Source organism: Pelophylax lessonae, assembly GCF_965119305.1.
Source record: "Pelophylax lessonae genome assembly, chromosome: 3".
Classification (NCBI taxonomy): Eukaryota; Metazoa; Chordata; class Amphibia; order Anura; family Ranidae; genus Pelophylax; species Pelophylax lessonae.
The window spans coordinates 39,906,640-39,932,461 of NC_138770.1; the positions used below are offsets into that span (position 1 = coordinate 39,906,640).

General features: G+C 45.1%; 2 protein-coding genes across 2 annotated transcripts in view; both read right to left on the reverse strand.

The window, feature by feature from the left end:
• The window catches only part of LOC309550289 (uncharacterized protein), a 436,279-nt gene that overhangs the window by 364,026 nt on the left and 46,431 nt on the right, over positions 1–25,822 (reverse strand). The gene's annotated exons all lie outside the window — the stretch shown is intronic.
• Positions 1–25,822, reverse strand: part of LOC309550016 (uncharacterized protein) — a gene marked incomplete at its 5' end in the record, with an annotated part of 165,495 nt that overhangs the window by 116,260 nt on the left and 23,413 nt on the right. Inside the window, one exon of the mRNA XM_082250488.1 lies at positions 18,048–18,238. Coding sequence (XP_082106614.1) covers positions 18,048–18,238 — 191 coding nt within the window. The remainder of the gene's footprint in view (positions 1–18,047; positions 18,239–25,822) is intronic.

Genomic DNA, 25,822 nt, shown 5'->3' on the forward strand with positions numbered 1-25,822 from the left:
GCTACCTGAACCTGTTTTCGGATCCTGTGTCTCGCCACCCGATCACCCCTGGCATGCTGTCTTCACCTTCACCGCATGTTCACCGCACCTACTCCTGTGAAGTCGGAGCTGCTGACATTCTTCCTTGCTGAACTGAAGCCGGAAACCTCGCTGGTGATCCGTATCTCGCTACGGGATCACCCCTCTCCAATGGACACTGTTATTCCTAAACCTATCTAAGTGATAAGTACCCCGCAGGGGATTCTTACTAACCAATCTCCTACTGTCATCTACTGCAATTACCAAGACTATCTGTATCTATCTATTCACTATCATCTGCATAGACTGTTAGCTCTTGGGACTACCTTCAACTATCCTTGCACTAGGTTACTCTGTCTAAGTATACTCCATCTGTGTCCTCTTACCATCTGCACTATACTTGACATCAGAACCTATCTGCTTTACCATCACCTGCAAACTCTCCTAATACTACTTCTAGTGCTCACCATACAATAGCCTGTCTCTCATCTATACATTCTCATATATTCTATCCCTCCATTAACATCTATTAATATATATGGTATATAACAGGCTGTACACGGTGATGAAGTCCTGAGAGTTGGATATGTTTGTTCAACAGATTCTCTACAAGGCTACTGAGTGTAATAATTCTGCAGCTGTAAATCCATCCACTAACAAAAACGCATGAACGTTACAGACTGTCAATGGCGATGTTCCTGTATATGTAAATACTCATGGCAGCCCATGTACAGGTAAAAGAAAAGCCTCTCATAGTGCAGTATGTAAAGAAAATGTTAATAAAAACGTATACAAACACACTTACATTGAGTAGGTAATCTCAAGCATTATCAAAAACCAGGGGATGTCACATGCGATCCAGGAACGCGGAAGTGACGTTTCACACTTTATTTTGTGTTCAGCAAAGTCTAATTTGTCACAGACACTGTTTTCCTAAGAACGCGTTCAATTGCTTTTTGTTTTTCCACTTGTTAAGCTTTGCATTTTTAAAGCCCCCATCAGACTGAGGTTTAATTTACCCACATAGGACCCCCACACTACACTGGTTAAAAGCATGTTGCAGGCATTCTGACATCATTATATACAATGCAGGACCAACAGACCCACTTTATGAGTGAGGATTTCAAGGGACCGCCCACATTCTAAGAGCATCACAAAAAACAAGCCAAATGGAGGGACATTGGGGAGTAGGAGCTGTGAGGTCAGTGTGATGTCATAGGACATATAGACTCTGGATGGAGGGGACATTTGGATGTGGAGATTTGAGGGGCCCTCTATATTAGGCTCCAATGCAAACCAAATTATTGTTCCTGGGTGCGTCCTACCTCTCCTAAACTGAAGAGTGCACTTTGACCTTTACCGTACAGAAACATGTCAGGAATCTGTGAAAGTAATCTCTCATGTGAGCAGGTGACGTGCAGAGTGTAAATAGCAGACAATTTTCTCCAGAGCTCCTAATGGTGGGAATGGATTTTGCTGCAAGCTGGTGCCAAGTTTGCACCCCCCAGGGTCACTGCAGGTGTGGAGAAAAGCTGTGTAAGAGGATATGGAGGAGAGATGAGGAGGAGATCCAGGAGTCAGGATAAAGGTCAGGACAAGCAACAGACGAGTGCATCCAAGAGATGAAGCCGGGGTCACTACACAGAAAATCAATCCAAGGAAATAACAGGCAGGACGAGGAATAGCAAGAAGGAGCTCAGAGACAAATGAGAATATTGCTCAGCCAATGGGAGATTATCTCTGCATGACTTGCATAATGAAGGAGATGAGGGGGAGGGGAGGTGACCATAGATACATGGAAATTCAGCTGGTTCAGCAGGGATCGGTCACATTTCCATCCATGTGTGGTCACTGCCGGATGAAAGTCACTCCATCAGCAGCTGCAGCCAATAGCTTCATCACTGATCTGTGTATTCTGAGAGCGGAGTAGCGCCCCCCATTGACAGAATACAATAGTGCAGCGGGGAGGATTCCTCCATCCTCCTCCAATGTGTGGATGGGGGATTCAGCTCAATTCTTTCCACTCAGTCCGCCTGCTGAACGATAAAACTGAACCATGTACAGCCAGCTTTGGAAGCAAGATATATTATTCATCAAAGGGGTTAATCTACGTATTACCTTCTCTGCCACCACATCCGGTGTTCTAAAATTGTCCTCGACCCGTGAAAATCCTCGACTGCGTCACTTCAGGTGCAGCCGCGTCATACAACAGCTGATGCCGACCTCCCAGTGCGCATGCCCAAAAGATGTTTCTCGGGTCGAGGAAAATTTTAAGAGCGGAGAGCTGACTGAGAGGAGATGGGACGGAGGTGCGGCCGTGTTATTTAACAGCTGGTGCCGCATCACCAGTGCGCATGGGTAGCATATATTCTCAGGTCAAGGAAAATGTTACTGCATATCGGAGAGCTGACTGAGAGGAGGCGGAGCTGTATGCCAACAATGCAGGGCTTCTAGCCATTAAAAGCGACTCCTTCTAATCAAATATATATATATATATATATATATATATATATATATATATATTAAATACTAAGTATACTAAATAATAATAATTATAATAAAAAATAATAAAAAAATAAATAATACTAAATATAATTGAATACTTAATATAAATATTAAACACCAAATATTAGGATTAAAATATATATGTATATATTTATATATATATAGATAGAACTGTATATATATATATATATATATATATATATATATATATATATATATAGATAGATAGAACTATCTATATATATATATATATATATATATATATATTAATGGAAGAATTAAAAAAAAAATATATATATATATATATATATATATATATATATTTATATTTGATCAGGAGAACAGCCCTCCATTGATATAACTGAGTGAGAGGAGTGGCAGCTCTCTCGTTACGTGCCTGCATGATGGGGGACACAGGTTGCATGAACGACGGGGGACAGACTGCGTGATGGGGGACACAGGCTGCGTGATGGGGGACACAGGCTGCATGATGGCAGGGACAGGGGACACAGGCTGTGTGACAGCTGGGACACAGGCTGCGTGTCGGCGGGGGACACAGGCTGCATGATGGCGTGGACACAGGCTGGGTGATGGCGGGGGACACAGGCTGCATGATGGCGTGGACACAGGCTGCATGATGGCGGGGACACAGGCTGCATGAGGGGGACACACACCCCTTGCATGCCGAATGGTCAGTGCTTATCCCTGGAGATTTCACAGTGGCTGTAGTATGAAGATGGGGTATCTGTCAGCGGAGAAGTAGAATGAGAGGTTAGAGGATTGTGGGGCCCGTCATGCTACTATAGGTGCAGTCACGAGGGGTACTTTGAGGGGCCACAGCTCGGGCCCTGAATGAGAGTCCGGGGTCCCACATTTGGCACAGAGATGGGGGAGGTCTTCCTTTACCAAACATTTTGAACTCGCTAGCCCAAAATTTCCTGGTTAACTATTTCCAGGACCACTTGAGAGTTTGTGGCCCTTGGCAAGTACTGCAGAGCGGGGAGTGCTGGGTACCGCAAGAATCCCTGGACTCTTAGCTATTCAACTGTACCTGCAGAGCGGGGCTCTGCAGTTCCTGTATTCCATAGTGGTTAGCCAAATCTACCCCTATGCAGGTCCCTGTAACAATTAAGCATCGGCTCCGAAAAATGCATGTGGCCCCTGGGAATCCTATAGTATCTCTGAGCCAAATTTGAGGCCCCTAGCCGCCAGGGTTCAGTTACCACGAGGCCCTCAACAAGTCAGCTTGGTGATGTGCTGCTACCTTTGGCACAGAGGTAGGGGACATCTTCCATTACCACTCTTAAAATGTTGGAGTAGCTAGCTTGAAATTTTCTGGTCAACTTTTTCAGGGACCTCTTGGGAGTGTGTGGCCCTCGGGCAGTACTGTGGAGCAGTGACTGCTGGGTACCATATTCATATCCATATTCTTTGCTATCCAATAGTACCTATGTACCACTGGTACCTATGTGCCACAGTATTCGGGCAAATTGGACCCCCATGTTAGTCCTCGTAAAAATTAGGCATCAGCCACAAAAAAATGTGTGAGGCCCCTTAGGTCATCTAATATCCCTGTACCAAGTTTGGTGCCCGTAACCCCCGTGGTTCGGATACCACAGGGCCCTAAATTTATGGTAGATTGGCCTGCTATCTTAATCTATGGCTCGGTCGCGGTTGGGAATTTGAGGGGCCACAGCTCGGACCCCGAAAGAGTCCAGGCTCCCACAGCTTGAGCTCCTGGACATGTTTGGGGCCCAAGCTGTGGCCCCTCAAAATTCCCTACTGCGCCATATATTAACATAGATAGGCCAAGCTAGCGTAAATGTAGGGCCCTGATGGTAGTGGAACGATGCTGCCCAGGGACACCAAAATTAGTACAGGGTTACTAGAAGACCCCCCAAGCGCCACAAAATTTTTTTGTGGCCAATGTCTAATTTTCATGGGGACCTGTATGGCGGGTGGAATTTGCCCTACCACTGCAGGACACAGGAACTGCGAAGACCCGCTCTGCAAATATTTTTAAATAACTAAGAGTCCAGAGATATCAATCCCTGTTCTGCAGTAGCGCCCAGGGGCCACACCCTCCCAAGGGGCCCTTTAAAAAGGTGACCATAAAATTTCAGGCTAGTGACCCTAAAAATGTAGGGGTGGTAAAGGAAGACCTTTCCTACATCTGCCAAATTTGGGCTTTTGGACTCATTCAGGGCCCCGATCTGTGGCCCCTCAAATTCCCAATCGTGACTGCACCATAACATAGTGGGTCAGGCTAGCCTAAATGTAGGGCCCTGTGGTACCCGAACTACGGTGCCCAGGGGCACCAAGTTTGGCACAGGGATACTATATGATTCCCAGGACCACATACATTTTTTTGGAGCCAATGCTAAGATTTAAGGCATTCCTGGGGTATCCAGCACTCCCTGCTGCGCCGTATGGCCTGGGGGCCACATACTCTCAAGGGGCCCTAGAAAAAGTTGACCAGGAAATTTTGGGCTACCAACCCCAAAATGTTTGGGGTGCTAAAGGAAGGCCTCCCCTACCTCTGTGCCAAATATGGGCCCCCCTGGACTCATTTGGTGTCCAAGGTGTAGTCCCTCAAATTTCCAGACTACAACCCTGCCATAGATTAACATAGCAGGCCAAGCTACTATAAATGTAGGGCCCAAACCACGGGAGTTCAGGGCACCATACTTGGCAAACTTATACAAGAGGATCTCCTGTAGCCACACAAATCTTTTTGGGGCAATGCCTAATTTTCACAGGGACTGGCATGGTGATCGTCTTTGGCCAAATACTGCGGACAATAGGTAATGCAAAGCCCCACTTCAAGGGTACTACCGGATAGCTAAGACTATGGGGATTAACTATTTGCGGACCGGGACATAGCCCAATGACGGCCACAGCGCGGTCAGCTTATTTTGGGTGGGCGTACAGGGACGTCCTCCCAGAATCGCGCTTCCTGCGGATTGTGGTAAAGGGCCAACGACAGGGGCCCTTTACCATGTGATCGCTTCATGCAATGATGGATCGATAATTTGTCAACAAACCGCTGCATGTCCGGTTCCGCTCTCGCCTTGCACACCGTACACACCAATCCACACCACCCCTGCGCCACCTGTGCCTCATTCATGCCCACCTGTGCCACATTCATGCCCATCTGTGCCTCTTTAGTGCTCATTTGTGCCTTATTCTGTGCAACATCAGTGTGTTCCTCATCATCCAGCCTGTGTCCCCACCTTCGTCATGCAGCCTGTGTCCCCGCCATCACGCAGCCTGTGTCCCCGCCATCACGCAGCCTGTGTCCTCGCCGTCACGCAGCCTTTGTCCCCCCCATCATGCAGCCTGTCTCCCCGCCATCATGCAGCCTGTCTCCCCGCCAATATGCAGCCTGTCTCCCCACCATAATTCAGCCTGTGTCCCCCACCATCATCCAGCCTTTGTCCCCCGCCATCATCCAGCCTGTGTCCCGCCATCACGCAGCCTGTGTCCCCGCCGTCACGCAGCCTGTGTCCCCGCCGTCACGCAGCCTGTGTCCCTGCCGTCACGCAGCCTGTGTCCCCACCGTCACGCAGCATGTCTCCCCGCCATCACGCAGCCTGTCTCCCCACCATCACGCAGCCTGTCTCCCCACCAATATGAAGCCTGTCTCCCCACCAATATGCAGCCTATCTCCCCACCATAATGCAGCCTGTGTCCCCGCCATAATTCAGTCTGTGTCCCCCGCCATCATCCAGCCTGTGTCCCTGCCATCATGCAGCCTGTGTCCCCACCATCATGCAGCCTGTGTCCCCGCCGTCATGCAGCCTGCGTCCCCGCCGTCACGCAGCCTGTGTCCCCGCCGTCACGCAGCCTGTGTCCCCACCGTCGTGCAGCCTGTGTCCCCGCCATCATGCAGCCTGTCTTTCCGCCATCATGCAGCCTGTCTCCCTGCCAGTATGCAGCCTGTCTCCCCACCATCATGCCGCCAGCGTCCCCGCTGTCATCATGCAGCCTGTCTCCCCTCCATCATGCAGCCTGTCTCCCCGCCATCATGCAGCCTGTGTCCGCGCCGACATGCAGCCTGTGTCCCCGCTATCATGCGGCCTGTCTCCCCACCATCATACAGCCTGACTCCCCACCAATATGCAGCCTGTCTTCCCACCATCATGCCGCCTGTGTCCCCGCTGTCATCATGCAGCCTGTGTCCCCCATCATGCAGTCTGTGTCCCCGCTGTCATGCAGCCTGTGTCCCTGCTATCATCATGCAGCCTGTGTCCCCGCTGTCATGCAGCCTGTGTCCCTGCCATCATCATGCATCCTGTATCCCCGCCATCGTCATATAGCCTGTGTCCCCGTCGTCATCATGCAGCCTGTGTCCCCACCGTCGTCATGCAGTCTGTGCCCCCCATCATTCAGCCTGTGTTCCCCACCATCATCCAGCCTGTGTCTCCGCCGCCATCATCCAGCCTGTGTCCCCGCCGCCATGCAGCATGTGTCCCCGCCATCATTCAGCCTGTATCCCCACCGTCATCCAGCCTGTGACCCTGCCATCATTCAGCCTTTGTCTCCTGTCCCTTCCATCATGCAGCCTGTGTCCCCCATAACACAGCCTGTGTCCCCTGTCATCGTACAGCCTCTGTCTCCTGTCCCTTCCATCATGCAGCCTGTGTCCCCCATCATGCAGCCTGTGTCCCCTGTCCCTGCCATCATGCAACCTGTGTCCCCCATCACGCAGCCTGTGTCCCCTGTCCCTGCCGTCATGCAACCTGTGTCCCCATTACACAGCCTGTGTCCCCTGTTGTCGTACAGCCTGTGTCTCCGGTCCCTGCCATCATGCAGCCTGTGTCCCTTGTCGTTCATGCAACCTGTGTCCCCCATCATGCAGGCACGTCACGACAGAGCTGCCACTCCTCTCACTCAGTTATATCAATGGAGGGCTGTTCCTCTGATCAAATATAAATATATATACATTTTTTTAATTCTTCCATTTATATTAATAAATATATACTGTATATACATATATATATTTATATATATATATATATATATATATATATATATATATATATATATATATATATTTTTTTTTTTAATCCTAATATTTAATATTTGGCGTTTAATATTTATACTTGGTATTTAATTTTATTTAGTGTTTATCATTATTTATTTTTATCATTATTATTTAGTATATTTAATATTTATTATTAATAAACAGGCGGTCCCCGGGTTACAACCAAGATAGGGACTGTAGGTGTGTTCTTAAGTCTAATTTGTTTGTAAGTCGGAACAGGTAAATTTTTTAAGGTAGCTCCAGCCAAAATAATAATTTTTTGGATAGCATTGGGAAGGGTTAACACCCCTGTTCCATTTGTTTTGCTATCTGTACCCCTATTCAGAAGATGTCACCTCACTTTCTGTCCCTATGACAACTGGATTTTGCAAATTTTGGGTTGTTGTGGAAACAAGGATTGGTGATAAAGCTTCAGTGGAGACATCTTTTTCCCATGAGAACTCTTACAGGAAAGAATAGATTTCTCCTAACTTCCTGCTATCTCCCTCCGTTTGTAAGGAGTCGTTTGTAATTTGGATGTTTGTAGCCCGGGGACCGCCTGTATATATATATATATATATATATATATATATATATTTGATCAGGTGTCGCTTTTAAAGGCTAGAAGCCCTGCATTGTTGGCATACAGCCCCGCCTCCTCTCAGTCAGCTCTCCGATATGCAGTAACATTTTCCTCGACCTGAGAATATATGCTGCCCATGCACACAGGTGACATGGCATCAGCTGTTTAATGAAACGGCCGCACCTCCGTCCCATCTCCTCTCAGTCAGCTCTCCACTCATAAAATTTTCCTTGACCAGAGAAAGATCATCTTCTGGGCATGCGCTGCGCACTTGGAGGTCGGCATCAGCTGTTGTATGACACATCTGCTCCGGAGGTCAAGGATTTTCACAGGTAAAGGAAAATTTTGGAACACCGGTGTTCCGTGAAAAAAACCTTCCCGTGAAAATGTCATACCCTCGTCACTTCCGGTCAGCAAACAGCTGAGGAGCTTACTAGTGCGCATGCTCGGAGGGTATAGAATGTATGGAATGTGTGTTATAACGTTACACCGCATCAGCTGTTGCGGCGGTTACATCTCCACTGCAACATCAATCATCTCCTCTCCTACCCCTGTCACTTCCCTGATGTCGGCTACTAAATGTAAAAGCGGATCACTGAGCCGAGATCTCCGTGATTTAGATTGCATACACCAACCGCCGCTTTTACATTTACTAGCCAAGAACCGGGAAGTCACAGGGGTAGGAGCGGGGATGATTCATGTTGCAGCTGAGCTCTTTTAATGTAACCGCTGAGTCGGTGTAACGTTACACACACTACCGTGATAATTTCATACCCTCCGCGCATGCGCACTGCTACGCTGCTCAGCTGTTCCATTACGTTTCTGACAGGAAATGACGTGAGTATGCAATTTTCACGAGGTATGCTTTTCTCACGTTACAGGACGTTTCTCACGTCTAATAAATGGAACGTCCTGCCTGTACCTGACATCACTTCCTGTCTGTACCTGACATCACTTCCTGTCTGTCTTCCATAGAGACTTCCTGTCTGGGTAGAGGTGAGATCACCACCTTGTGGAGCTCAGAGAAACTGCAGCCCTGAGAAAGGTCTGGTAGTGTGAACACTGCCTTGTGCTGTGTGTGTATATATTGTATATCCTTCCCCTTTCTCTCCTCCCTGAGTGTGTATGAAGAGGCGGAGCTCCTGCTGGAACAGCAGGCGGAGGAGGAAGCCGAGTCTAGGAGGGAGGCTGACAGAAAGCTCAGCAGACATGCAGGAGTGAGCGAGGAGGATCCAGTTCCTTTGCCATCGGAGGTGAGGAGAGTGTGAAGGATGTTTATAACTCTGGTAGCTGAAAAGCTGGGAGTCAAATTGCTCTGGTGAGTGGGGAAGAACTAATAAGGGGGCGCCCTCACCATCACGTGTGTAAGAGGTGGAAGAAGGCGTGGCTACACTACAGCTGGCACAGTTTGGAGCACGGTACACTTTCACACATTATCAACTTTTCATTCATTTCTGGATAAGTTCATTGAAGTCGATGCAAAGTGGAAGCAGTGGACTTGCAGGGAACTCTGTATTGAGCACAAAATATTGTATGACATGACGTTGCACAGATTTTTACTTTATTTAATATAGCAGCAAATATTATAAGATTAAAGTAGACGCAAAGTGGAAGCAGTAGATCTGCAGTGAATATTATTTTGAGCCCCTAGCACTTTATATATGAATGTATCCACATATTTTAGTGTATTTGTGATAATTTATGTGCACACACAATAGGACAGCGCTGTGACACATAATGCTCTTCTAGTTGATAAAGGAAACACTTATCTTTGTTACAGCAGCAGTCCGGTATAAGCTATTTTTGTAGGTATTTGAGTTGTTACACAGCGTGGGTTTTTTCCATTTATATTGGTGACATAATTGCCCAAATCTGGGGATCAGCAGTAATTTCCACCCTTTACTCTCGGCTGGGGTTCTTTGTATCCATATAACAGATGTTCTACATGACTAAATCTGCAATCAATTTTACTGCAAAATCAAAGGTGCCAAAATGTCCCCCCCGAGATGTAATATATTTCTATCGCCCTTGGTGGGAGTGGAGATGACCCATAAGGATATACAGTACATACAGACACAGCACAAGGCAGTGTTCACACTATGAGACGTTTCTCAGGGCTGCGGTTCCTCTGAGCTCCACAAGGTGGTGATCTCACTTCTCCCAGACAGGAAGTCTCTATGGAATACAGACCGGAAAGATGTCAGGTACAGACAGGAAGTGATGTCAGGTACATGCAGGACGTTTAATGTGGTATGAAGTAGAGAGGAGACATTACTGGAACTGGTAGCAGAGAAGGTAATAAGATCTTATTTTCTATTTACACCCAGTAACCCCCCGTCATGTCCGTCCTCTTCCTCCATAGTCATTGTGACATCTTTTATCTCCAGCAGATGATGATACACACATATATAGTGTGGAAGCCTAGATTAACCCCTTCAGGGGGGATCAGTTGATGAATAATATATCTTGCTTCCAAAGCTGGCCATACATGGTTCAGTTTTATCATTCAGCCAGTGGGATGAGTGAAAAAAATTGAAGTGATTCCCCCATCCACAAATTCGAGGGGGGTGGGGGAATCCTCCCCGCTGCACTATTGTATTCTGACAATGGAGGGCGCTCCTCCACTCTCAGAATACACAGATCAGTGATGAAGCCATTGTCTGCAGCCACTGATTGAGTGACTTTTATCCAGCAGTGACCACACATGGATGGAAATGTGACCGATCCCTGCTGAACCAGCTGAATTTCCATGTATCTATGGTCACCTTAAGTGACTTCCTCCCCTCCCCCTCATCTCCTTCATTATGCAAGTCATGCTGAGATAATCTCCCATTGGCTGAGCAATATTCTTATTTGTCTCTGAGCTCCTTCTTGCTATTCCTCATCCTCATTCCTTGCTATTCAGCGCCACACTTCTATGGTTTATTATTCCTCATCCTGCCCGTTGTTTCCTTGGATTGATTTTCAGTGTAGTGGCTTCATCTCTTGGATGCGCTCGTCTGTTGCTTGTCCTGACCTTTATCCTGATTCCTGGATCTCCTCCTCATCTCTCCTCCATATCCTCTTACACAGCTTTTCTCCACACCTGCAGTGACCTGCAGTGATACTGGGGGATGGAAACTTTGCACCAGCATGCAGCAACATCCATCCCCACCATTAGGAGCTCTGGAGAAAATTGTCTGCTAAGTACACTCCATTCCTCCACACGTCACCTGCTCACATGAGAGCTTACTTTCACAGATCTCTGACAGATTTCTGTATGTTAAAGGTCAAAGGTCACTCTTTAGTTTTGAAGAGGAAGGACGTACCCGGGAACAATGATTCAGTTTGCACAGGAGCCTCAAATCTCCCCATCCAAATGTCCTTCCATCCAGAGTCTATATGACCTATGACATCACACTGACCTCACAGCTCCTACTCCCAATGTCCCTCTATCTGGCTCTTTTCTCTTTTTTTCTGATTCTCTTAGGATGTGGGCGGACCCTTGGTATCCTCACTAGCAAAGTGGGACTGTTTGTCCTGTGTTGTATGTGATGATGCCAGAATTGCTTATGACAAGCCTTTAACCTATGGAGTGGGAGGTCCTGTGTAGGCAAATTAGAGAACTGACCGGAGAGGTGAGGAGGGTTCTGGGAGGTCACATGACATCATTTTATGGTCATTTTTACAGATTTCCTCCTGTGAAGTCATGGTCACATGACCATTGCATTGCCTGATGATAGAAAAAAAAGATTATAGAAGTCACCAGAGAGATCATGGAGGAGAGGTGAGCAGTGCTGGGAATTCTGGGACATTATCCAGTAACAGACAAGGGATGTCATTTCAAAGCCTTTGTTTCTAATTTTTTGGGACTCGTTAAGGACTGGAATAGTACCACTGGATTGGCGTAGGGCCAATGTGATGCTTATATTTGTAGGCCTGCCCCGAAGGAGTGGCTTGATGTATGGGTATCCTCTTCACTTCTTTCACCCTGAGCCAGCTACAACCCAACTGACACTATTTGTTCGGTCATTTTGAATAATTAAGACCACAAGTATTGCAGTGTAAAAACAAGTTTACTGCTTTTGAATTTGAAATAAACAAAGTATACAAACAGAATCAGGAATAATGCAATAGTTGCCAATGAGCTAGATCCTGAGTTCCCAACCAAGGATTGGAGTATAGTTCAGCATCCAAAACACAGACCACACATATATATATATATATTTTAATAAATGCCTATATATACTAGAGGACTATAAACTGTAAATGTTTAGAGATACTTAGAGAGTGACCACAGATCAGAAATGACTATACTGAATAATGAATGCAAAACAAATAGTATAACAATGCTAGATCAACTATCAGAGTGCACTTTGTGCACTAACGGGGGCCCCCTTTATACTGAATTGCAATAGTCTCCTGAAGAGTGAGGCCTCACTAGTCTTCACCAGTAAGGAATTTCCCCAAGAAATCCATGAAAGTAATTGTAATCCAATAAAGGTGATGATGATGAACTGTGATCCCCAAAGTAGTTGATAATTGTAATCCACAGAAACAAATGTAAAACAGATCTGGATGTGTCAACAGTCTAACAGCCTAGGACTGGACAGAGGGCCTAAGGCCTAGTTCACCCACCTCGCCTGTCTGACAACCTTCCGCTCGGTCACACTACCGAGACTCCTCCACGCACTCACACAGCCTGCTTCAGCTCCGGTGTCTGTCACTTGGCCTCCGGTGTACTCCTCTGCAATCCTCAGCAGCTCTTCCCCTTCTTTACAGCACGCTGTCCTCGAGGCAAGAGAACGAAAATGGATCCCGCCCCCCTTTATAAAGACACTCCCAGCAGGCTCCGTGCACCACACTGCTCCCTGGGAGAAGAGTCCTTCTATAGCAGTCTTTGATCCTGGCTCCTCCCGGAACTGCATCTCCCAGAATTTCAGAGTCACTGTCTTTGCAGAACTTTAATAACAAATAACAGTTTGAACAATACCAGCCGTGCGACCAGGCTACATCTGTAAAAAGGGATCAAAGTCTTTACCAAGTAACTATAGACCTATAGGCTCCGTTCACATGTAGGCGTTTTGGGGCGTTTTTGGGGAGTTTTTCTGCTCTAGGATCAGCTCTCAAAACGCCCAACAAGACAAATCCTATTCATTTCAATGGCCCCTGTTCACATCTGAGCGTTTCGACGCTGTAAGCAAAACGCCCAACGCTCAAAAAAGTACATGAGCTTCTTTTTGGGCAGATTACAGGCGTTTTCCATTGGTTTCTATTCAATCTAAAAACGCCTGCACAAAAAACGCCTGTAAATCGCGGTAAAATCGCGGTAAAAAACGCTCAGGTGTGAATGTAGCCTTTAGTGTAACTTCTATAGTCGGGAAGATACTGGAGAGTGTCATAAAAGACCATATAGATGAGTTCTTGCTGGAAAAAAATATTTAAGTAACAGAATGCATGGATTAATGAAAGACAGAAGTTGTCAGACAAACCTAATTTCTTTTTATGAGGAGGTAAGTAAAAGCTTGGAAAGAGGGGTGGATATGGATGTGGTATACTTGCACAGGAGGGGAAGGCCTTTGGACGTGGTATATTTGGACAGAGAGGTCGCTGTGGACGTGGTATACTGGGACAGAGGGGTGGCTGTGAACGTGGTATACTTGGAGACAGCTCCCCACACATGGCTAATGTGTAAGGTAAAGTCTACAGGCTTGGAAAAATCAGTTTGTAAATGGATAGAAAATTGGCTAAAAGATAGAATTCAGGAAGTAGTGGGTAATGATTCTTACTCTGAATGGTCTAAGATTATCAGTGGTGTACCCCAAGGTTCAGTGTTAGCACCCTTACTTTTTAATCTATTGATAAATGATGGGGGTCTGGGATTTCAGTGTTTGTAGATGACACCAAGCTTTGCAGTGGAATAACTTCCTTACAGGATGTCTCCAACTTACAAGCTGACCTCAGTGCACTGTTTCATTGGGCAACTATGTGGCAAATGAGGTTTGATGTTGATAAATGTAAAGTTATGTACAGGGGGGGGGGGGGGGGTAAGAATACTAGGGGGAGTAGAACTGGGGGAATCCATAGCAGGGAAGGATCTTGGCTTAATAATATTATGTAATGCCAAGCTGCGGTTTCCAAAGCAAGCTCCATGTATAAATACATAAGGGGGGATATGATCTCAATGTATAAATACATAAGGGGAGATATGATCACCATGTATAAATACATAAGGGGGGATATGATCACCATGTATAAATACATAAGGGGGGATATGATCACCATGTATAAATACATAAGGGGGGATATGATCACCATGTATAAATACATAAGGGGGGATATGATCACCATGTATAAATACATAAGGGGGGATATGATCTCCATGTATAAATACATAAGGGGAAATATCTCCATTAGAGTTGAGCGAACACCTGGATGTCCAGGTTCGGTGGGTCCGGCCGAATTTGAAAAAAAAGTCCGGGCTCGTGACCCGGACTTAACCCAAACTTGACCCCAATTACGAACCCCATTGAAGTCAACGGTGACCCGAACTTTTTAGCACTAAAATGGCTCTAAAAAAAACATGGAATGGGCTAGAGGGCTGCAAATTGCAGCAAAATCTTGTTAAGAGCTTGGCAAGTGCTCTGCAAACAAATGTGGATAGGGAAATAACTTAAAATAGCATAAAAAACTGAAAAATAAAAAAGAATCATATGGCCCATATGGAGTAGGAGGTTGAGGTTGCGGTGGATGTGGCGGTTTAGGTGGAAGCGGCGGTGGAGAAGGACGAGGTAGCCAACACTGGTTTTTGTTTTTAATTTTATTTCTTATTAAATTAGGGTACACCCCAAAAGAGTGAGAAAGATCAAAAATACAACAATGGCTGGGTAAAGAATAGAACAACAGTATCCAAAGGTTATATCTCACACGTACACATACAGACTAGGGCTCAATTTAATATTTTTTCCCTAAATGGGTGTTTATTGAATAGCGGAATAGAACAACAGTATACAAAGGGTGTATCTCACAGTAACATATGCAGACTAGGACACAATTTTTTTTCCCCCCTAAATGGGTGTTTATTGAATAGCAGAATAGAACAACAGTATACAAATGGTGTATCTCACACGTACAGATACAGGCTAGGCCGCAATTTAATATATTTCTTTCCCCTAAATGGGTGTTTATTGAATAGCGGAAAGCAACAGTATCCAAAGGGTGTATCTCAGAGTAACGAATGAATGAAAATTATTTATTTTTCCCTTTAATTGGTGATTTTTGAAGAGCAGATTAGAACACAGCAGTGTCTAAAGGCTTTATCTCACAGTAACATATAAAGGAAAAAATGGAAAAAAAATGTTTCCCTTTAAATTGGTGATTTTTGAATAGCAGATTAGAACAGCACTGTGTGTAAAGGCTGTATGTCACAGTAACGTATGAATGAAAAACTGAAAAATAATTATTTTTCCCTTAAATTTGTGATTTTTGAATAGCAGATAAGAACACAGCAGTGTCTAAACGCTGCATGTCACAGTAAAGTATGAATAAAAAACTGAAAAATAATTATTTTTCCCTTAAATTGATGCTTTTTTTTTTTTTTTTGGTGACGTGCGGCGCTACGTGACTCCAGCTTATATAGAGGCTGGTTGACATGCTGCACTGGCCAATCACAGCCATGCTATTAGTAGGCATGGCTGTGATGGCTTCTAAGGGCACACTAGTTAAATGCTTGTTGATTGGCTGCCCTGCAGCTGTTGAAACCGTGCCATTAAAACCGTGCCAAAACATGAAATAAATTACCGAACAACAGACTGTATCCCGAATATACAGTAAAATGTTCGGGTCTGTGTCCAGGTACTGAAAACCCAAAAGTCCGGCACGATCCCGAACAATACAGTCCGGGTTCGCTCAACCCTAATCTCCATGTATAAATACATAAGGGGGGATATGATCCCCATGTATAAATACATAAGGGGAGATATGATCACCATGTGTAAATACATAAGGGGGATATGATCACCATGTATAAATACATAAGGGGGGGATATGATCACCATGTATAAATACATAAGGGGGGGATATGATCACCATGTATAAATACATAAGGGAGGATATGATCTCCATGTATAAATACATAAGGGAGGATATGATCTCCATGTATAAATACATAAGGGGGGATTTTGTCATCATGTATAAATACATAAGGGGGGATATGATCACCATGTATAAATACATAAGGGAGGATATGATCACCATGTATAAATACATAAGGGGGGATACGATCACCATGTATAAATACATAAGGGGGGATATGATCACTTTGTATAAGTAGATAGGGGGTCCATATAGTGAACTTGGTGTCGAGTTTTTCCCCAAAGTTCATTACAGAGAAGAAGGGGGTACTATTTACGCCTGGAGGAAAAGAGAGATTAATCTCCAAATACAGAAAGGCTTCTTCACGGTAGGAGCTGTGAAAACGTGGAATAGACTCCCTCAAGAGCTAGTTCTGTCCAGCTCAGTAGATTGCTTTTTCAATAAAATCCTGGATTCTTTCCTTAATGTACACAATAAAACAGGATACTAATATTTTATAGTAAAGCTAACCCAGGGAATATCTAATTGCCTGTTGTTGGGTCAGGAAGGATTGTTTTCCCCCTACTGAAGCAAATTGGATCATGCTTTATTGGGATTTTTTCGCCTTCCTCTGGATCAACTGTGGGCATAGGATTGGGTATATGGAGGTTTTCTATGTGTGTGTGTTTTTTCCTATGTTGGTTGAACTGGATGGACTTTTTTTCAACGAGATTACCTGTATTTATGTGACTGGATGGCGACTGTAACATTGTGTGTGTCAGGTTCCTATAAGGTGTCAGGATGTCACTGTCTATTTCTCCATGGAGGAGTGGGAGTATTTAGAAGGACACCAGGATCTCTACAAGGACGTCATGATGGAGAATTAGCCGCCCCTCACATCACCGGGTAAGAGGAGACTTTATTGTAAAGGAGAGAGCAGTACGGAGGGTCCACCTAGATCCCCCATCATCTGATAAACACATAGAAACAATGTATTCAGTCAGTGTGCGTGTTTCCTACAGATAGATCCAGTAATGGGAACCCACCAGAGAGATGTCCCCGTCCTCTGTATTCCCGGGATTCCACACAGGAAGGTCACACCATCCCTCACCATCATCAGGTAGATGAGGAACAATCACTGATAGTATCATTAGGATCTGTACATTATCTGCATTGTTACAATTGATGTCATTTTTTTTTCTATATTCAGAGTGGAAACCTGAGAGATTCTAAAGTTAAAGAAGAGATAAAAGAGGAGGATGATGAGGATGGGGTTATGGAGGAGTCAGAGTTTCTAAAAGAACACAAGAATCTGTACCAGGACACCATGGTGGAGTCATCCAGCTACAGAAACCCACCAGAGAGATGTCCCCATCCTCTGTATTCCTGGGATTCCACACAGGAAGATCACACTATCTCTCACTATTACAAGGTTGGTGGGGCGGAGCATCCTAGAACATGGACAAAGGAGACAAAGTGTGGATTTTGCATGTGAGCTTATATTTTAAAGATGATTTTCTCTCATTTTCTTTTTCATTTAGAGTGGAGATCCAATTGATATAGAATTTGAGGTTAAAACAGAAGACGAAGAGACGTATGTGAGGGATGATCAGCAGTCTATGGAGAAGGATAGAATAACGGGGACATTTATAGAGGAGGACACTCCTACAGAGATCAGCACAGGTGGGTCATTAACACTAAATACATTCCTCCACCCATACTGCTCACTGATTGGTCCAGAGTAGGGCAGGGGCTGGGTTGTATCAAGAAAAACAGACAAAAGGGCGCCTCTGAGTGTAGACTGTATGATGAAGATTTATTAGGACACATGTAAAACTCACATAGAAGTTCATGTGAACAAACCTGTGGGATTATATGATGCCCAAACAACATCTGGAGGAGTATGGGCAGTGGTGCCCGTGCTGATGCTGTCTCTCACTCGCGTCTCGCTGTATCCGGTCAGAGAAGGAACGAGTTGAACCCCCAGCTGGGAGCGAGGGCTGAGACGCACATTGGTAGTTGAATGTCGCTCCTCTGATGTCACAAGTCCGTCTCTGGTTGGGACAATACATCGGGACACGAGTGAGAGACAGCATACAGCATCAGCACGGGCACCACTGCCCCTACTCCTCCCAATGTCGTTTGGTCATCGTATCATCCCACAGGCTTGTTCACATGAACTTCTATGTGAGTTTTACATGTGTCTAAATAAATCTTTATTATACAGTCTACACTCAGAGGTGCCTTTTTTTCTGTTTTTCTTTACATGTTTGGGGAAGCAGCTTCCACTCCTCCCCTTCTGAAAGGCAGCCCTGCACAGTGGACATCTTCCCTCAAAAGGACATTACATGGACTCATTTTTCATTTAAGGTGCAGTCTTTTATATATAGATGTTCATGTATTAGCGCCTAACTATCCATGTCTATTGTTGTCACTGAGTGATATCATCCTGTAATACCCTGGTCACTTACCTGAGCTGTGTTCCCCGTTCTGTATGCCTCTCGGAAAATCTTCCTTCTCTGTGCTGCAGACACATCTTATGTATCTAGACTGGATTTATGGAGATTCTGGGGTTCAGCTGGCAGCAAAATGTTGATTTTCACCATAGGTGTTACTAGACCTAGGCAACAAGGAAATATTTAAACTATCACTGAATACTAATAATATGAGTCCTGACCATTACACTGTATAATTTATACTTCATGTTACATACTCCTGACCCCTGCACTATATACTCTATGTTGTACATTATATACTCCTGACCCCTGCACTATATACTCTATGTTGTAAATTACATAATTCTGATACTATATAGTCCTTTCTGTTGTATCTTATACAATATGTTGTACATTTCATACTCCTGACTTCTGCTCTCTCCCCTTTACCCACTGCTATATATACACATAATATGGATTCTCTTTTGTTACACCCATTTTCTCTCAGCTGGACATTTTGTATCTGATGATTTGATTGGAGCACAGAGTTTTACATGTTGATAATATTGTGATAATATCCTCAAGCTTTGCAACCTTAAACAGAAAGTAATAACGAGGGAGGAGTCAGTAACCCAATGATGGGGGTCTTCAGGATCAGTCCAGTCTTCATCTTGGTTGTTCTCCCCCCATCCTCACTCTCTGACTAAGGTCCATGAATAAAGAAATGAACTGGTAGGAGATCAGAGGACCCATTTACTAGTTACTTTGAGGTGGGAATTGTAAGATCCTCAGAGACAAAGCTGCCTGATGTGGGCGGAGTCCTGGTTTAGGGGAACCAATCTGCTGATGTCTAGTAATAATTTTTTTATTTCTATTTTAGTAGATGGACGGGAGATGAGGAAAACCTCAGAGGATTGTCTCACTTTGTCTCCAGACTGTAAAGTAGAAGATGAGGACATCACACAGTATAGTCCAGGAGAAAACCCGGCTACCTCAAATGTCCATCCGGCACCACACAGTGTAGATGGACCATCGTATTCCTCTTATCCTGAGGAACCTCAGACTGTGAGGGGCGGTGCCGGACCATCGTATTCCTCTTATCCTGAGGAACCTCAGACTGTGAGGGACGGTGCCATCCTCCCAACAGATAAGAGGTTTTCCTGTACTGAGTGTGGGAAGTGTTTCCATTTAAAATCCCACCTTAATAAGCATAAAATATCTCACACAGGAGAGAAGCCACATTCCTGTCCTGAGTGTAGGAAGTGTTTTTCAGTGAAGTCCAGTCTTTGCAGACATCTGAGGGCTCACGCAGGAGAGAAGCGATATTCTTGTCCTGAGTGTGGGAAATGTTTTTCACAAAACTCCAGTCTTTATAGGCATCAAAGATCTCACACAGGGGAAAAGCCATTTTCCTGTCTGGAGTGTGGGAAACGTTTTTCAGAGAAGTCGAATCTTTACACACATCAGAGATCTCACACAGGGGAAAAGCCATTTTCCTGTCCGGAGTGCGGGAAAAGTTTTTCAGAGAAGTCCAATCTTTACACACATCAGAGATATCACACAGGGGAGAAACCATATTCCTGTCCTGAGTGCGGGAAATGTTTTTCAAGAAAGTTTTATGTGAACAGACATCAGCAATCTCACACGGGGGAGAAGCTGTATTCCTGTTCTGAATGCGGGAAATGTTTTTCACAGAAGTCTCATCTTTACAGACATCAGAAATCTCACATGGGGGAGAAGTCGCTTTCCTGTTCTGAGTGCGGGAAATGTTTTGTAACAAAAGCAGATCTTGTCAAGCATCAAAGGTCTCACACTGGAAAAGCCATATTCTTGTCCTGAGTGTGGGAAATGTTTTTCAATGAAGTCCAATCTTTATAAACATCTGAGATCTCACACAGGGGAGAAGCCATATTGCTGCCCTGAGTGCGTGAAATGTTTTTCAAAGAAGTCCAATCTTTAAAAACTTCAGAGATCTCACATGGGAGAGAAGCCACTTTCCTGTCCTGAGTGAGGGAATTGTTCCTCACTGAAGTCCTGTCTTCTTGTACATCAGGAATCCCACACAACCCTTGAGGTGTATTAGTGCCTTGAGTGCGGGAAATGTCTTCTATATGAATGTTGCTGGACATGTGGGGAAGAAGCACACCCTGATATACACCTCAGATATACTCCATGGCTGATCTTCATGTAAGAAACACTTCATAAGGAGATCAGAGATCACCAAAGACATGGATGAAGTGTTGTACCGTGTTGGCCATTGATAGCAGTAGAAAAATAAAAATGGAGTCATTACCTTTCATTGGCTGAGTACATTTTATGGTGTAAGATTTCACAAACACTTAGAGGTCTATTTTTTTAAAAACTTAGTTGAAAGAATGTGACCAGCATTTGCACAGCTGTGACAAGTTTTGGCCTTGTTTTATGTCATATGATCATTGGATTAATGTAGTGGCTTTAAAATCGTATTTCACATTTCTTACTGATGAAGGTAATTCAGGAAAAATACAAGCAGAAAATAACCAAGATCAATATTGTATGTTTATGTAGCAAGATTTCCAGGCATTGGGCCTGATGTGGGTCTGCCATGGTCACCGGTAACACTAAAGCCCCGTACACACGTACTGATTGTCGGCCGAACGATCGGCCGTCTTTTGTCCGGTGCTGTCCTGTTGGTTAAAAAGTGCTAAAGACTGCACATGAATTTTGTCGGCCAACAACAGCCGACTGCAGAAGTGATGTCATGTGATGGTTAACTTTCCGTGTGTTTTTTCTTCTCTGAGCATGCCCAGTCTTGCTAATCTGCTGTTTGTCGGCCGAATTCTGTACTGACTGGCGAACAATCGGCCGTTCTGGTGACGGCCAACAAAAATTTTAAAGTCTGCACGCCAGATTCTGGTTGGCCGAAAAGTCGCAGTCGGTTGTCGGAAGCATCATACTAACAAGCCGACAATCGGCCGATTGGACGGTGGCCGAATATTTACGGCCGACAATCGCTACGTGTGTACGGGCCTTAACAGCACATTTAAGCTGAATACCCAAGTGTGAGATCTGAGTCAAAGAACAGTCCAGCATCTTTGTTTTGTTTATTTGATATTGGGGATGGGAGAAGGGAATGAGTGGGATACTCCTCTGGCTCAACTAGGTACAAATTGGGACACTTTGTGAAAATGTCTTTCAGCGCTGACTTGACGCCGGCTGAATGCCGACCAACGCCTGCTGGCGCTTGAAATCACTGCTTGTGCTGTACTGAAGACTTACTTCTGATACTCTGGTTAGCTCAAAAGACATTGACACTGCTCCCTCCAGTCCTTCCTGACTGAGTTAGCCTTTAGTAACACTGCTGCCGCTGCAACTCTCAGCGCTGTACACTTCCACTGTACACTTCCACTGTAAACTAAATACTTCAGGGCCCAACCACTGGCACCCCCTTTACTCTTCATGGTCAACACTGGGACCCCCTTTTTCTCTTCCTGCACCGGCTAGCTAGCTCCCAGATCCCTCTGACCTTCTCAGGAGTGGTCCCCTCTCACTAGGCAGACCCCCAGGGGCAGTTTGCAATACTCACGACTGGGAATGCTTTCCTGAAACTCGACCCCTCTCAGCTCCGCTGGTCCTCAGCACACCGGATCCTCTCTGCAGCTCAGCTCAGCCCACTGTCTCCTCAGGCAAGCCGCCTGGGACACCCGATTCCTCTTGACAGGAGGAGAGACAGCCATACCCTTCCTCCTGGGACTCTGCTTCCTGCCAAAGACGCTGCGTCATGTGCTCCCCTCAAACTTATACCCCCTCCCTGAATGCTGTGCGGCAGATCCTGCCTTTCTGGGGTAGATACAAGCCTGGGTGTGCCATTGGCCGGGTTTCCTCCTCTGCCCTATGAGAGCCCTCATTGAGCACAGTGGGGAGATTCCCCAGTCTCAACAGCCCCACCTGGGAACCATGACAACCTAACTGAAAATCATGGCCCTGCTGATAAGCAGTCAAAGCCTACTACACTTTCGCTAGCACCTACCTTGTAGGGTGCTACATTTACATGAACAGGTTTTTAGTTTATTTAATATAGCAGAAAATACGAGATTAAAAAAGTATGTGCAAAATGGAAGCAGAGGACCTGCAGGGAACAGAATCTTGAGCACAAAGCACTTATGTTGTACTGTATATGAATTTGCATATAGATCAGTTTACTTTTTTCATTGATAAACACGATAAAATGAATGAAGTAGGTGTAAAGGTGGAAGCAGTAGATCTGCAGAGAATATTATTTTGAGCCCCTAGAACTCTATATATGAATGTATCCACATATTTAAGTGTATTTGTGATAATTTATGTGAACACACAATAGGATATAATGCTCTCCCAGCTGATAAAGGGCATACTTACCTTTGTTACAGCAGGAGTCTGGTAGAAGTTATTTTTGTAGGTATTTGAGTTGTTACACATAGCGCAGGCTTTTTTCAATTTATATTGGTGACATAATTGCCCAAATCTGTGGATCCGGAGCCATTTCCACCCTTTATTCTTGGCTGGAGTTCTTTGTATCCATATAACAGATGTTCTACATGACTAAATCTGCAATCAATTTTACTGCAAAATCAAAGGTGCCAAAATGTGTCCCCCCAAGCAGTAATATATTTCTATCCACCCTGGTGGGAGTGGAGATAACCCATGTATAAGGATATACAGTACATACACACACAGCACAAGGCCGTGTTCACACTATGAGGCATTTCTCAGGGCTGCGGTTCCTCTGACCTCCATAAGGTGGGGATCTCACTTTTACCCAGACAGGAAGTCTCTATGGAATACAGACAGGAGGTTCTGGGTGAGAGGAGAAGTGGCAGCAGAGGTGGTAATAAGATCTTTCTGTTTACACCCAGTAACCCCCCGTCATGTCCGTCCTCTTCCTCCATAGTCACTGTGATGTCTTTTATCTTCAGCAGATGATGATACACACATATATAGTGTGGAAACCTAGATTAACCCCTTCAGGGGATCAGTTGATGAATAATATATCTTGCTCCCAAAGCTGGCCATACATGGTTCAGTTTTATCGTTCAGCCAGTGTGCTGAGTGAAAAAAACTGAAGTGATTCCCCCATCCACACATTGGAGGGGGATGGGCGAATCCTTCGGGCTGCACTATTGTATTCTGACATTGGGGGGCACTCCTCCACTCTCAGAATACACAGATCAGTGATGAAGCCATTGGCTGCACTATTGTATTCTGACAATGGGTGGCGCTCCCCTGCTCTCAGAATACACAGATCAGTGATGAAGCTATTGGCTGCAGCTGCTGATCGAATGACTTTTATCTGGCAGTGACCACACATGGATGGAAATGTGACCGATCCCTGCTGAAGCAGCTGAATTTCCATGTATCTATGGTCACCTTATGTGACTTCCTCCCCTTCCCCTCATCTCCTTCATTATGTAAGTCATGCTGAGATAATCTCCCATTGCCTGAGCAATATTCTCATTTGTCTCTGAGCTCCTTCTTGCTATTCCTCATCCTGCCTGTTTCCTTGGATTGATTCTCTGTGTAGTGACCCCGGCTTCATCTCTTGGATGCGCTCGTCTGTTGCTTGTCCTGACATTTATCCTGATTCCTGGATCTCCTCCTTATGTCTCCTCCATATTCTCTTACACAACTCCCCCAAGTCGTCTTCAAGGATGACCTATGAGAGATAAAGCACCTCCTCCAACAGGAACAGAAAACACATCACCAAGTACACTTCTAAACAAAGTCCCTCTGCTAAACTGGTCAGTTTTTGTGTTTCCTCCGACTGGAGGTATCAGCGTTGTCTCCATATAACAAATATGTTGTATATAGCTGGTGGCTTGTAACACAGTGGAGATTAACATGGGTACCTGAAGGATAAATTATGTCTCAAGGCACTGAACTTTTTCACATTCCTATACAAGTATGTCGGTGGTGGAAAGTCAGCAGACGTATGCTTTTTTAACAGATTCTTATGTGTTCATATTCTATGTAGGTGGTGTTTTTGTATCTCCACCATAAGTTCAGACCTAGTTCTTCCATGTAGAGTTTGTTGGGGCTAGTTTTTTTCCACTTTGCTGTCAGGGTTTACCTACAGTTTTCTTCAATAACCCTGTTTCTTTGGCCACACAGGCTTTAAGGGCTTTCATCTGTCCTTAATTGACCAATGACTCGAGCTGGCTCTTTTATTACATATATTGATATTTTGAAATCAGTGCTATGTAACTTTGAGCTTTTTTTGCTGATATGGCTTACAGTTTTCCTTGCAACCAGGTCCCCTACCTTAGTTTTTCTCTCTATTGAGAAGTGGGTCCACTGTATCTATGATATTTATAGTAATCCTGAGGGTGGTAAAGGTCTTTGGGCTTTTAATGACCCTCCGTAATCTAGTAAGTTCTTGTTATCAGCTCATGGGCTGTCCTGGAAGACAATTTGGGAAAACCGAAGTTAGACTTACCAGCAACTCTGTTGGGGAGAGAAGTACCGAAGTACCTGAGTGGGAGTACCAGAGTACGTGAGTATCGGAGTGTGAGTACGGGAGCTTTGTAAAGTACCTCTGTGTGAGTTCCAGAGTGTTGTAAAGTACCTGAGTGAGAAATTAGAGTGAGGAAGCTAGAAAACAGCTACACAGGACAAAGTTAAAATTTCAAAATCCCCATTAGATTAGATTAGTGGGTTCAATGCCCGGCAGGTGTGGAGATGTGACTCGGTTTACATCAGGTGATCGAGGGCAAATACAGCTGCACAAAATGTGAGCACGTTGTTTCCTTGGAAGCTCAAGTCCTGAATCTAGGGAAGCAACTGGCAACACTGAGAAGAATGTCCATGCTGAAGAAGAGCTGGGAATGTACCCGTCAGATGCCGGCAGGGGCCAGCACAGAGGCAGGCAGAGATACAAGGGTGCAGGCATCAGAGCAGAGTAGCTGGGTGACAGTTGGGAAGGGTAGAAAGGAACGAGGCAAGGAGGCCAGTCCTGGGCTGGAGCATCCCAATAAATGTGCCCTGTTGCGTGATGTTGGGGAACCCAGTCATGGGCCAGCATTGCTGAAGCAGAGCGACGCCCCTAGCTGCCAGGGGTTGAACTCCTCCAGTGAGGGCGGGAACAAGGGTAAGGAAAGACAGGATCTGGTGGTAGGGGACTCAATTATTAGGACAGAAAGGGCAATCTCAAAAGGACCGTAAGTGCCAAACGGTCTGTTGTTTACCGGG